This window comes from Falco punctatus (genome assembly GCF_963210335.1).
Source record: "Falco punctatus genome assembly, chromosome: 4".
Taxonomy (NCBI): Eukaryota; Metazoa; Chordata; class Aves; order Falconiformes; family Falconidae; genus Falco; species Falco punctatus.
Window position 1 is genome coordinate 46825107 of NC_137583.1, and position 13894 is coordinate 46839000.

Sequence of the window (13894 nt, forward strand, 5' to 3'; positions counted from 1 at the left end):
ATCAGCTCAATAAACTTAAAAACTGATTGAAATCAAAGTGCACTCCAACTGCGGCAGACTCCTTAGAAATCCAGCCACCCACTCGCAAGTTATGGCACGTAACTACGTTGGTTAGTGTCCATGTGTGCTTGGGTGATGCAGTGCACCGGAATAACATGTTCAAGTCTGAAAGGTGCACCAAGATCACAAGCCACAGCTTTGATTCAAGAAATGAACAGTTTCGTCTCAAAAAGCTGGGCTGTAGGTCTCTCAGGAACAATATGCTTTGAATCGCTCATGACTGTTACAAGATTTAGGTCACTTAAAACACCATCACAAGGGACCTTCACACAAACAACAACCAGGGGAGGCTTGGGAGTTCATCCTATCTTGTTAAGGATAACCAGCAGCAAAGCATAGCAACTGCCCACAGAGAAGGCAGCACTGCAGCAGTACAGACCCTCCAAAAGGGGAGAGTTGCAGGCATCCAGATGCCAGACGACGAGTAATTTTTTTTTTCTTCTTTTGAGGGAAAGAAAAAAACCCTACATCTACACCACTGCCAAGGACTTAAAGAAAAAAGCATTACAAAAATTGATTTCACATAGCTGAGATGATAAAAGGCCCATCTTCAGGAAAAAAAAGCACTAACATGCCACAGCTAGGACGGGAGGCTAGAAATGCCAGATCCACAGTTCTTTTTTCATCTCTGAGTTGCTGAAGGTCACACAACAAAACACAGTATTTCAGGGTCAGCTGTTCCCTACTCTAGCCCTGCATCTGTAACCTGGGGACAATATCACATTGCTCAGCTGGGAAGCTGGAAAACTTAAGAAAATGTACTTGTGTGGAAAACACTCCAGACACGCGGTATATTTAATACCAGAGAAAGACATTTTAAGCTTAAGAAACATTCAAAAGGGTCTTAAAAAAAAGCAGAACTGTAACAATTCAGCACTATCGTGGAGAACAATGCGAATTCAAACCTTATTAACAACTGTGTGGAAAAAAAAAGGATATATTTTCTGCTTCTCTTCATTGTATAATACATCTACCAACTGGATAACATTTTTGTGCCGTAATCGTCGCAGGAGCTGAATTTCCCTGCAGGAAGAGAAAAAGAAAAAAGTTATGTTTAAAAAGCTTACCTGCTTACGAGGATAAAATTAATGTTTTTTAAGTCACAGGGATTTTAAAGACATTTCAAACCATATTAATCCCAGCTGCTTCACCTAAGGCTACCTATGCATGCTGTTTGACAGAAGGTCTTGTGTATTCCTGAATTCATTAGTCCAAGGTTAGACCATGAAAATACTTACTGGTCACTAACTAGGACTATAAACAAGTACCCTTTTCAGTTAACATTACGCAGGCAGTCAATTTTTCTCTAGACAGGAGTTTTAGTCCACTGATAAACAACAGCAGGAGAACTATCCTCAAGGAGCAATGTGCCTTTGTGCTGGACATGAACCTGGTGATAAAAACGCCCTGTGCCAACGCTTTGGTGCCAGTCAACACAGGCTGTGGTACTTCTGCTAATGTAAAGTTTTATTCTGCACTCCCATGTAAGCTTTATTCTGGTTTTATCTGTAAAATTTGTGCAGTGCTCCCCTTTAATATTTGACTGATCAACAGTGGGACGCTGACAGCCAAACAGCCCCATTCAAAGCAGGCAGGAGCAAGAGAACAGCAAGCTTGATCGGCAGAGGTACGTCATGCTGAGCTGACACACAGAAAACGGCTCCCGGTGGGATCCCACCAGACCCTCGGACACCAGGCTGCACAGAAAGAGAAAGCAACCCAAGGACACACTCTCCAAACCCCCTGCCTCTACAAGCAGCACCAGCACTGGACTTGCAAGGGCCTGGTGCAGCAAGCAAAGCTGTCTCCTCCTCCTCCTCCTGCCAGCCATAAGGAGGGGGTTACAGTGTCCCCAGCAGTCCCCTCTCCAGCTCACACCCTTCCCTATGGCCTGGGCAAGTGCCTCACTATTCCCCGATCAAGCTAGTGGTGACTACAGGCAAGGTGTCAGCGGAACCGAATCGCTGCCCCATCAACTGCTCAGGCAGGTCAAAGCCTACCCCAAGCTGCTCCGCGTGCCAAACGTGTGGCTTTATCAGTTTCCCTCCAACTGAAGCTTTTCAAATGATGCTGGACTGTTAGGAGCTTAGCTCACTGTCACTCTCTTCGGTTAAAGCCCTAGAGATGTGCTACATTGGTGTTTACTGTAATATCTAGGCCAGTCACTTCCAAGACAAACCTTTCATGTTTGCACTTCGTGCTTCATTATATGTAAGCATCATCTGTAGTTACAAGAGCAGAAGTAAATTTGCTCGGGCTTCCAGTCTTCACATTTCAGGGTATGTTTTTAAATCAGCATCGTGAGCAGGAACAACCCCCACAGATGTCAGTGCGATACAGCATCATGCAGTTAGGTGTGCTCCTGCTGTCACAGGCAGGCAGTGCCCGGTGCCAAATGTGGCAGAGCAGCTAACGCAGTATATAGCACATTTCAGCACAATTTTTAAACAATTATTTAACTGGGAAGCAACTTGAGTATTAGTACTCGCAAAAAAAATAAAAATGTTTCTATACCTAACAATCAGTTACTTCTGATAGCTGTGAACAGATATCAGTTATTTAAACAAATATAAAAACATCAGAAACTGGCTAATCTACTAGAGACATGACCAAATGCAACTATTTTACTATACCACATGAAATGTGTGAAGAGGCACTGTTCAGTAGAATATGATTTCCTACAGAACATATAAAGTACAGAAAAACAAGGAGAGGTTATAAACAGGGAAAACAGCCAACGTGCCAAGGCTGCCAAAGGGGCAGCGAATCTCCAACATTCCTGACCCAAAAAGTCATGCACCAAAAGCTTCCCGTGGCCAGGAGACAAGCGTGATGGATGTTGGAGTTGAGGGATGGAAGAACTCCAGAGTTGTTGTTCAGCCTGGAGAAGAGAAGCGTCTGGGGAGACCTTCCAGTACCTAAAGGGGCCGACAAGAAAACTGGAGAGGGACTTTTTACAAGGGCATGGAGTGATATGACAAGTGGGAATGGCTTTAAACTGAAATAAGGTAGATTTAGATTAGCATTAGGAAGAAATTCTTCACTATGAGGGTGGTGATGCAGTGGAACAGGTTGCCCAGGGAAGCTGTGGATGACCCATCCCTGGAAGTGTTCAAGGCTGGGTTTGATAGGGTTTGGAGCAACCTGGGCTAGTGGAAGGTGTCCCTGTCCACAGCAGAGGGGCCGGAGCTAGAATAGTCTTTAAGGTCCCATACAACCCAACCCACCATACGATTCACGAGTGGCAGATGACAACGGCCTCCCAGCAGTCCCACCAGCTCCTGCAGAGCTGGCCTTGGCTGGCTCCCAGCAACTCCACACTCTGCCTCAGCACACCTCCAGCTCCTGAGGCAGGCTGCCCAGGGGAGACCTCCCCACCGCATGAACCACACTTGGAACCGCTTGGAAGTCATGCACAGTTTAACAGCTACAGGCTGCTTGCCCCCGAGTACCACCAGATACAGCATACAAGCTGTTTGGTGTTGTGGTGGCAAGCCAAAGACCCCTGAGCCAGACAGTCCATTAATCCATTTGTGTGATCAGTTTAAGTGTATTTTCAGTAGAGTTAGCACAGAAATCACCCTGAAAATCCATCAAGTTACTCACATGCAGTAGGAAACTACTGAGGCAGTTTCACAGAACCCTTTAATAAAGCTGAAACTTGCAGGAGAATTCAGAAGTGAAGCAACCAACCTAAGAATTACAACACTAGCCTGAAGAATGAGTCAAAAACAGAAGTTCCAGCTAGTAAGTCCATTTCTTCCAAACTTTAGCCCTAACTTGACTGAACAGATTAGATCTGGATTGAATCCTCTGTTTGCAGAGAGTAAAGAATGTAAAAATGAGCGAGGAGACATATTCTCTTGGCTATGAAAATGGACCCTTGTATGTCATCTTGTATCAACTGTTTTCATCTCTGTCTCTTGGGATTTTGTACTGTGCCCCAAACCACATTCTAGTACCTTTTGCATTAAACTCAGCCAGCAAAATCCCACTAGATGCCAACTGTGAAGAGAAACAGGAGGATCAGGACAGTCAGGTCAGAGTGGTTCTGTCAGTGTCTGGAAGTACAGATACTGCTCTTTGTTCTGCTGTTCAGTCCTGGGCTTGGGCTAAACTGCATAAAAACTCCTCTATCCAGCTTCTCTCTTTGGCCATTCAGTAAGTTGCTTTAAGAAACATGGTTACATTTCAATAGGTAGGACTTTTGAAAGCAGTATTACCAGGAATTCAGAGCACAGCTTCAGAAGCAAGAGCCTCTGCCCAAACACATGACACACCAAGCTCAGAAAGCCATCACCCCTTGCCTGCACAATTAGCCAGCCTCTAATAACAAGCTGTGGCCAGTACAAAGGCTTGTTGACGCATCACATCTGATTAAAAAAGATCTTGCATCTTACAGGCTTTTTGAAGGAGCAGCTACTGGTTCCTTAAAGATCTTCTAAGGATCCCTGAGCAGTGGTATTAATCATTTCACTACCAAAGTTTATGATAAAGGAAGAATGCCTGGCCTAAACGGCCTTAAAAAGATTTTTTTTTTTAATGATAGCTAAACAAAAACCTAGGATAACAAGGCAAAGCTCAGAAGAGTGTTTAGTTTAAATGGCAGACAGATTTGCAAAGTGATGCAGCCACTCTAATTATAGTAATGACCAAAAGGCTGAAGTGGATTAAATTAGCATAGAAACTGCAGCCAGCGTAAGTGTTGGTCTAAGAAGTTTCTGCATAATGAAGGGAGACGGGCTGCGTGCTCAGACCAAGCCAGGAAGAGAGGGAGTGAACACATACTTATTTACATAAGACTACTTTGCTGTGAAGGCAAAGAAAGCTTCCAATATTAGGAACGCATTTAAAATCCTGATCCCAACAGCTCATTCCCTGTAATACGGCTTGAAAGCACAAACGCTAATTCCTTCCACCTTTAACTAATAAATATTTCATATTTCTGTAATGATTCTCCCCCCACCCCACCCCGCCCCGGAGGACTTTGTCAACCAATCTAAAATGCCAGTGAAGTGCACCCACCTCTGGGGCAGAGGCCAAGCAGCCCATTTCCAAGAGGAAAGATTATTTCTATTTTTAGCTACTCTTGCATTCTAGAATGACTGAGGAACAGACACAGCCAGACCACAGTCACCTCCAATTCCATTTTGGTTTTCAAACTTCACCGAGCGAACATAGGTGCTCATCTCATCAGAAGGTGCCTAAATTGACTTTTTTCAAAATGAACAACAAAACCCCCACCCCAGCCCATACTGCTTTCTTTGCAATTTGCCTGCACAACAGCATTTTAATTGACAGTGCAGGGAAAGGAGGATTTGCATGCCTGTGGTTTTGCTGCCTTTCCCCTCAACCCAGGCAAGGTGGCTTCCTGCCTTTCCCACACTAGCCTAGTGAATCCGGTTCAGATTTTAAGCATACCTTTTCCAGCTGCTGCTGCAACTTTGCCTCCTTTTGCTACCCCTACAATTTAACATGAAATTTAAATCACAACAGCTGCTTTTGAGATCAGACCTCTTCCCAAACACAGAGGAGAAGCCCAGCAAAGGGGCAGGCTGTGCTTTCTGCTATGGGGTAGTCACTTCCACACCCACCCTACTTAACACCACTATTACCTGGCTAGAGTTGTCTCCATTATGAATCCTGCTCCTTGTTTTCTAAACTAGAAAGATTTCAAGCGTGTGACAAGACAGGCTGGCAGAGTACAGGGCCCGCTTCAAACTATAACCGTCTCAGAGGAAGAAGAAAAAAGATCTTCTAACTTCAAGGTTTCCATGTGGTTTTGTCAGACTCATTAAGATCATCCTGACAGATTAAGATTAATCCCCAGCAACGTACCTTGCTCTGGCAAATAACAGGGGGGTGGTGGTGCTCAGAACTGTATATAGCAAAACTGCCTACCTGTACCACGTGCTATACAATTTTGGAAGGACAGCCTGGAAAGACATTCTTTCCTGGGCCATTCTAGTAAAATCACATCTTCACCTTAAGATTTAGCATTCCTTCTACAGCTTGTTTCAAGCCTCAGTTTCACCAAAGCCATTTTTGCTTAAAGAAAACCGAGCAATACAGCCAAAAGATTCATTCCCTTCCTTGGGTTCCCGAGGTTCCTCCTCAGGTCCAAGCTTTTGGGGTTTTATTGGAGACAATTGACAGTGAATCTTCTCCATGTTACCCACCAGGTTGGATCACATGTCAGAAACGTGGGTTTGTAGCAGGTCTGCACTGACATCTTCAGCCTGGGAGAAGCTCACCCTCAGCCACCCCTTTACTCCTCTGCGCACAACCGTGGGCCATCTCAGACTCTCTACGAACAGCACTGAGGAGCCAGGCACAAGGAACTGGCATAGCTCCACTGCAGCACTGGTGCCACAGCGAAGGGCTGGGAGACGTGCACAGAGAACAGCTCCATATGCCAGTTCTGGCATGTACCATAAAGCCACTAATGCCATTCTTGCTAATTGCTACAAGGGACTCAAGAATCATTCATCTGGTCCTTACACAATGAACAACTACATTAGGTATTTATTTAGATTGATTTTGTAATCCTGTATAGCCAAAGCAAGTTTTAATTACACATTAGTATCCCCAATACACCACAAAGATTAACTTATTTAAAATGTAGCTTGTCAACAGCTTTTTCCTGTTTATTTCACCTAAAAACCCAGCCCCCCACTCACAAGGATGCAACTTGTCATTTTCATCCATGTGAGAAGCTGCACCATGTGAGAAGTTTGCTCTCACAAGCACAAACACAGTTCAGATAAGAGACCGAGCAGAGCACTTCACTATTTCCTTCTTCAAATTAAGCTTTACACATCTGAAGGTCCGCCTGATATGGGGAGGGGTTGACATCGTTATGTGTTGATGAACCCAGCGCTGATCTACATCTTTCAGGTTTCAGTATCCTAACAGTTTTTCTCCATTACCCAAAAGGACATTGTGAGAACTGCAACACGTCCCCACTGCCCCTCCCTCCCTGGAGGAGGCAATGTCAGAGATGTCAAGATACAGAAACATCCCCTGTGGTCACCACGCTCCTTTTTTTACGTGCAGCCAGAAGCAGCCCACGAGAGGTGAAGTGCTGCAGACACAAATCAGAGCGCACCCTCCGCCACCCAACACGGCGATCTGAACCCTGCCAGCTCTCGCCTCGCAGAAGCCGACAGCGACAGCCAGGCACCTACTCCAGAGCAGTGTCTGTGAGCCCAAGGGGCTGCTAAGGGAGGGGAGGATCACGGTGATATTTTTTCCTCTTTACTAGTTCCAGGCCTCCATCCACATCCCACTCCCAGCAGGGATCTCTGACGTTACAAGCCCTACAGCCACCACCGCACAGCGACCCGTGCTCTGCTACAGATTAGTTTCTAACGTTTTGCCACTGAATCTGAGCGAATATCCAGTTTAGCAAAGAAAGTGACAGAGCCACCCAGTTACATACAGACCTTTCTTGTTAGGAGGGACAGGAAATCGTATGAGTCAGCATTAGCCCATCTCCACGCCTCTGCCGCTTGCAACAAGTCCTTCCCCTCAGCAGAACTGTCCATGTTTTGAGGTGCAAGACTCTTGAGTCAGACCCAAGGAGCAAACTGTCCAAGTGCAGACCTACTACACATTTGAAACCTCCGAGGAATTCTAATGAGCATATATTCAAATCAAAGTAATCACCGAGTGTGGTAAGTACAGTACAAAACACTTGGGATACGCACAGAAAGTCCCAAACACTTAATTAAAATGTGAGGCTATTAGCACACAGTTTTATTAAACTTGTGCTGCTAGAGACAAATAGTCTTCCAAATTTTCTTTCATCTTTTTGGCAATCCTACTAAACTCATTTTTTTCTATTAACTGGAAGCAGTAATTAGCCATAGTACTGTCTGGTTGACTAAGCCACCCCAAAATTTCTCTAAAATAACTGAAAAGAAGTGAAAATTCCCTATATTGATTTAGGCAAAACATGTGTCTTAGGAGTTGAAACTCTCAATGTCCTCACCAGAACTCACAGATACCTCAAGGGCTCATTTTCAGGCGGCAGAACTGGAATATTTTAGGGTAGAGAAGAATCATTCAATTTTATTTAACTCTCAAAGATATTTCAGGCTTAATTTCTAGGTCTCAAGAACTCTGTTACTGCACCAAGACACAGGGCCGGGGCAACCTGCCTGCACACGCAGGAGGAGGCTGTAGACTCGAATGTTAGGAAGGAATTAACACAGAGATGGTACTAACAGTCAGAGCCCCCTGAGTTGTCACTACAGCCCCACGTATCCAGCGTCCCCAGCATACACCTGCACAGTCCTCTGCAGCTCATCATTACCGTGCTCTCCCTTGTCATTACTCCCTGTGTATTACTTGCTCATGTAATTACTCAAGGGCCAACAGTCTAGGAACTGTTTTCTAGGGAATTTCTTTGATGACACACTACACTATCAATGCAAGTTTCATCTTCACCACGGCAGCAGCAATACTGAGGCATCCTGTGTTAACGGCAGAGGCACAAACCCATTGTAATAATTCAATTACATCTCTGTCAAACAAACCTAAGTCACATACGTAGCTTTTCCCTGTATGGTTAAGAAATGCTGGAGATCACCAGCAGGAACAGACACTGTCTTTGCATTTAGGAGAAAACTGTACATACAACAAGGTATTTTGAGACCAAAATAGTAAGTAGTCACTTCCAAGAGATAAGCACTTCAACCCAAGCCTGAATGCATGCCCTAATTGCTCAGACCCTCTGCCAGCGCACTTCTGCCATACTTGCAGCACTGTATGAAGAAATTAACCCCCACAGATCAGATTAATAGTTAAAACATTAATGATTCTACAGCACTGAAAACAATTCATTAGGGATTCAGAAGACTCTTGCTCCTGACCAATTTACCATGAATGCAAATGCTTTGGAAGAGCCGCCTGCTTGCACATGCCACTGAGAGCACCAAGCAGTGCTCTAGTTCTGGTGGCAGATTAAGAGATTTTTAATCTCAAAGGGCACCAACTGAAGTCTGGATGTTTACAAAGATTAGACAATTAATCACACTCATCTCTCACATGTACTGAGCTGCAGACATCCTTGTACAGATAAGGACACAAGTGGGACTGGAAGCAGGCCTCAGTGTAACACAGGAATTGCATATTTACTTATTATCAGCTTTCAAGACAGCAAGTAGAACCTAATGGTGTGATTCAGTCTACAATCTGATTTCCTGCTGTTCTGTTACATGCAAGTAGTTTATTGGGTATAAACCACTCAGCAAAGCTGCTCAAACACAGTTGTAGAAAGTGAAATTTCAATGGGAGTCTGGCCAAGGAACAGGACATTACAAAAATAATGTTAAAAATAATGTTAGAGTATTTCCAGCACTACATGGAAATACAGCAACAGTTTAGTTTCCCCCTCCCTCCATACTGACCAGGCAAACCATACAGGTTTGATGGCGTATCTCACCACAACAGGTTTATTCAGAGTGGAGAGGGCTTGCCCTGCCTGTTGTAGTAGCACTGAAGGGTTTGGTAAGGTTAGAGTGCAATGGTACTAGGGAACCACACACACACAAAAAAAAAGACATTTTGCCTTTAAAAAAATTTCACCACTGAAGAAGCAGGTAAAGAAAATGAATATGTGGACAAAGAGAGAAGAACAAGGGGACAAAAACAGGAACTGAATGAAAGTAAACCCTTGTTACAAGACAACACACAAAATCTGCTTCGGTGTTTTGAAGCAGGTACAGCTGAGCCAGAAAAACATCCACAGCAAAACAGAGTGGTGGTTGGCCAGCCTGCTTTAATAACTAACCTTAATGAAACCAAACAAGATGTTCACAGACCGGCTCAGTGCATGAATAAAACTTTAGAGTTCACTCCAGGACACAGGACCATTACCATAGTTCTGGTATCAAGAAGCTCCCCTGGTATTTCATAAGTCCTTTTTCACTACAGGGGAGAAAAATTTAAATTTAAAAGTTTCACTAAGGAGGAAACAACCTCCCCCTTCTGCAGCAACTCTTGATGTAACTGAAGGAGGGGGCATAGCTGTAAAGGGGCACTCAGGCCTTTACCAGAAAAACAAGAAAGATTTTATTACATATTAACCAACAGTTTACTCTGATTCTGAACTTAAGCCAGCAAAGGAAGAAAGGGAGGTCCCGGCATTAGCATTTGTGACTAGTCCTTAGCCAAGTCTGTCAATGAAGGTTAGAAGGCAAACTTAAACAACTCACTGCCAGAAGTCCTGGTACAGGATGTGAAATATCTCACAGCTGAGCTCGGAAACTCAAACCAAACTGAGAAACAGAACAGGACTCTGCTAGGTCAGGGCTCCACACGCAGCACGCCACAGCTAAAAACCCAATACAAACACCTTCTAAACATCTCACAAGTTTTCCCCTCCCACTATGAGATAAACTCTTGTAAGTAGTTTGTTTTGGCTGCACAAGGCTCCCCTCCGCAGCAGATAAACAACTATCTCGCAGGGCTGTGACAGACAGCTTGCTGCAGAAAACACAGCTGGCTGCGAGGTCCCTGCAAGCAGAGCACAGCCCCAAGAAAAGGGAAAGTTTCATACACCCAGCCCAACAGATGAAGCGTAACACCAAGCTTCTCCCACACTTAACTTTAATTAGTTACTTCTGCCCTGACTAATCGGCATGTAACTGGCACTTCAAAAGCTTCCAAGCCTGTATCTTCGGTCACTGAAATTGAAAAGGTTGACAACCCTTGTCCCCATTTTACAGCTGCAGAAATCAACTGAAAAAGAGCCTTGAATTACTTCCCAAACTCATCAGTCAGAAATGAAACGAAGTAAACAAAAAAACACCACCAAGACTTTTTACACCCATTGGGTGCCCACTGGATCATGGCCCAGGCACCTACTACATAGGCGGGAGCAGTAGTTGCCATCCCAGAAAGTCGAGGAGCCGCATTGCCTCGATGGGTACCCAAGTAATGCAGGCTGGAACGACGCAAAGCGCATTTCTACACTCGGGTACACCACTTCTCACCTTCCCTCGCCAACGGCACCAGTTTACCTCTTCAAGGTGAAATCTTAAAAAGGAATTACTTTAAGAAATCCTATTTTATTCTTTAAGCAATACTATTTAAATAAGCGGTGCATTACAGTCTGTCTGTTCAGGCAGACGGACTTGCCTCCCTGGCTCTCAAGAACTAGCTCTCTTCCCCGTTCTCAAACTCAACAAGAGCACTGGCTGCAGTTCAATGGCAAAGACATTCCCGAGTACCTACAGTTTAGGAAGCACTTCCACAGCAGAAAGCCATGTTGTTAGTTAAAGCTGTACAGAACTTCAGCTGGAAAAAACCAACCAAGTTTAATCCCTCAGCTCCCAGCTACTGGAAATATTTACTCACTTTTTCACATTTGCCTCCCCATTGGGAATTCTGCGTAGCTTCTTCTTCTTCAGAATTTTCACAGCTCTTCTACAGAGGGTTTCAGAGTCCAACATCTCCTTGACTTTGCCATAAGACCCTTCTCCAAGTAAGTCTCCCATCAGGTATTTGCCAATGAGCTTGGCCCTTTTCCGCCGGGGCTGGTAGATGACCTCCGTAGAGTCAATGCGATGGATAAAAGTGTCCATCCCCACAGACATCAGCTCACTCTCTGCAAACATACCCAGCTGCTGTGGCTCCTGCATATCCATCCTGGATTAAGTTCCTTAACCTGTTTTCCTTATGCGCTGAGGGTTTTAATCCTGTTTGTTAGTTTCCAACACTCCCTTTTACTCCTTCTTAAAAAAAAAAATCCAGAAGATTGTACAAACATGAATAAAAAAACAAACAAACAAAAACCCAAAACCAAAACAAACCTATGAGTTGCTTCCAGCTCAACTGGATGCTAAAAGATCCAGGCCTGGCTCCAGTAACACAATGTCTTTTAAAAAGAACATATATCTTTGACAAGATACACTCAGTTTGGGACTTGCTTTGCTTCTGACCTGGTCCCACTGCTAGGGTTCTTTCAAGTCAACTTGGCCTTTAGTTTGGCCCAGTTTGATTCTTAAGTGCTAGGTCATCCTCTGGGATTTTAGGCCACCACATAAAAACAGACAATTACCGAGTCTCTTTCGTGACTTTCCATTCCTAGTAGATCATAGCCACCAACTCCAAAGTGGATGGCAGGGTAAACGTTTCTGCCCTGCTGTCCTCACCATCCAGCTATGAGCACAGATGAGGGTTTTCTTTCAGCCGTTTGGAAGCTGAAAACAAGTTTCTTTGAAGGAGTTTTCAGAAACAATTCTAACGTCTTCGCTTTTCACGCCTACAAAAGTTTGAGGCCTTCGGTGCCTATCAAGATCTCCCAGGGGCATCCTTCAACCACCTGGATTCCGCGTGGCACATGATGTGTCACCACCACTGGTCCAGGTGTCAGCCGGTGTCAGACAACGCAAAACCCACTACAGCTTTACCGACCCACCTTAGAACGGAAACAAGCAGGAGGAAGCAATTCTCTCTGCCCAGCACCCAGAACACCCCATTCCCTTTCCAACACGGGAAGGTCAACGAGGAGATGCCGGCCTGGCCCGGGCTCTGCCCCCCTCCTTCACACCCCTGCCACAGGTGTCAGTCGGGGCAGGCAGGGAAATGAGTGACACGGCAGCCACCGCTGGGGAAGGCAGGAAGGGAGCGGAAAAGGGAGAAAACACTTTAAGTGCAACCAGATTAGCGACAGAGGTAGGAGAAGGGATCCCCGGGGCGGAGGTGACCTCCGGCTCCTCCCCAGCTGCAGCCGAGCTCCCCGCTCCCGCAGCGGGCCGGGGGAGCCCGCCCGGGCCGGGCCTTCCCCCGCGGGCCGGGCCCCACGGGCAGCTCCGGCCGCTCCCTCCTCCCCGGGCCTCCGCACCCCGCTGTCGAGTCGGGGGAGGGGGGCGGGCAGCCTCGTCCCCCCTCCCCACCGCCGGGCTCGGGAACCGGGCCGCGGCCCGGCGCCGCGCTCCCCTCCCCTCCCCCCCGCCTCAGGGGGAGCCCCGCCAGCCGCTGCCCCTGCAGCCCTGCCCAAGGGCCCGCTCCAGCCGCCCCGCAGTCCCGCCGGCTCCCGCTGCCCCTTTACCCCCGCCGCCAGCCCCGCCGCAGCGCACACGCCACCGCCATTTTGTTTACCTCCCGCCCCCACCCGGCCGGCCCCGCCGCGCTCCCGCCGCTGCCCCCTGCGGGCCTCGCACCTCCCTGGCGACCGACGTAAGCTCCCATTGGCCGCCGAGACGGCCCCGCCCCCCCACGCGCGCTCGCCGGTTGGCTGCGGCGGCGCCACGAGGGGGCGGAGCCGGCGGCGCGGCTTTCGCTTCCGGTTGGTTCTCTTGCGCTTCCAACCCGCCCACCCGCGCCGGCGGACGGCGGGGCGCTGGGATAGGCCGCGGGAGCTGCCCGTCACCGGCAGGGGCGGGGCTGAACGGCGGCGGGGCGGTGGAGGGCAAAGGGCAAAGGGTAGGGGGCGGAGGGCGAAGGGGAGGTGGGTGGTATGGAGACGGGGCGCAGGGCCTGCCCCGCCGGCAGCCAGTCCCGCCGCCGCCTTCCCGGGCTGGCCGCGCCTGGGCGGCTCTGCGGCGCCTCCGAGATCGGGGCGAACGCGGGGCCCGCCGTGCGCCCGTTCCCCATCCCTGCAGAACCCGGCTCGGCTCCCGGCGTGACCCAGCCACCCTCGCCCGGGGCAGCCGCGCAGGGCCAGGCCGGGCGTTCGGTGCTGCCAGGTGTACTCGCTGCCACCCCCGCCGCTGCCGGTGGGGCCTGCGGCGCCGTGCGTGTCGAGTGGGGCCAGGCCCGGCCGGAGGCAGGCGGCCAGGCCACAGCTCCTTCACTGCCCGCCTTCCTGCAGCACTCCGTGGTT

The 13894-nt window shown here is 47.7% G+C and overlaps 1 protein-coding gene across 2 annotated transcripts in view; it reads right to left on the reverse strand.

Moving 5' to 3' along the window:
* The window catches only part of STK11 (serine/threonine kinase 11), a 48795-nt gene extending 35898 nt beyond the window's left edge, over window positions 1-12897 (reverse strand). The window contains exons 1-2 of one of the 2 annotated variants that reach the window (XM_080384630.1): window positions 11425-12897; window positions 1000-1083 (exon numbers count right to left, since the gene is read on the reverse strand). In XM_080384630.1, the coding sequence (XP_080240756.1) occupies window positions 1000-1083; window positions 11425-11714 (374 nt within the window). In that variant the 5' untranslated portion in view covers window positions 11715-12897. The remainder of the gene's footprint in view (window positions 1-999; window positions 1084-11424) is intronic. The other variant, XM_080384629.1, reaches the window with a different exon arrangement.
* Between the last annotated feature and the right edge of the window lie 997 nt (window positions 12898-13894).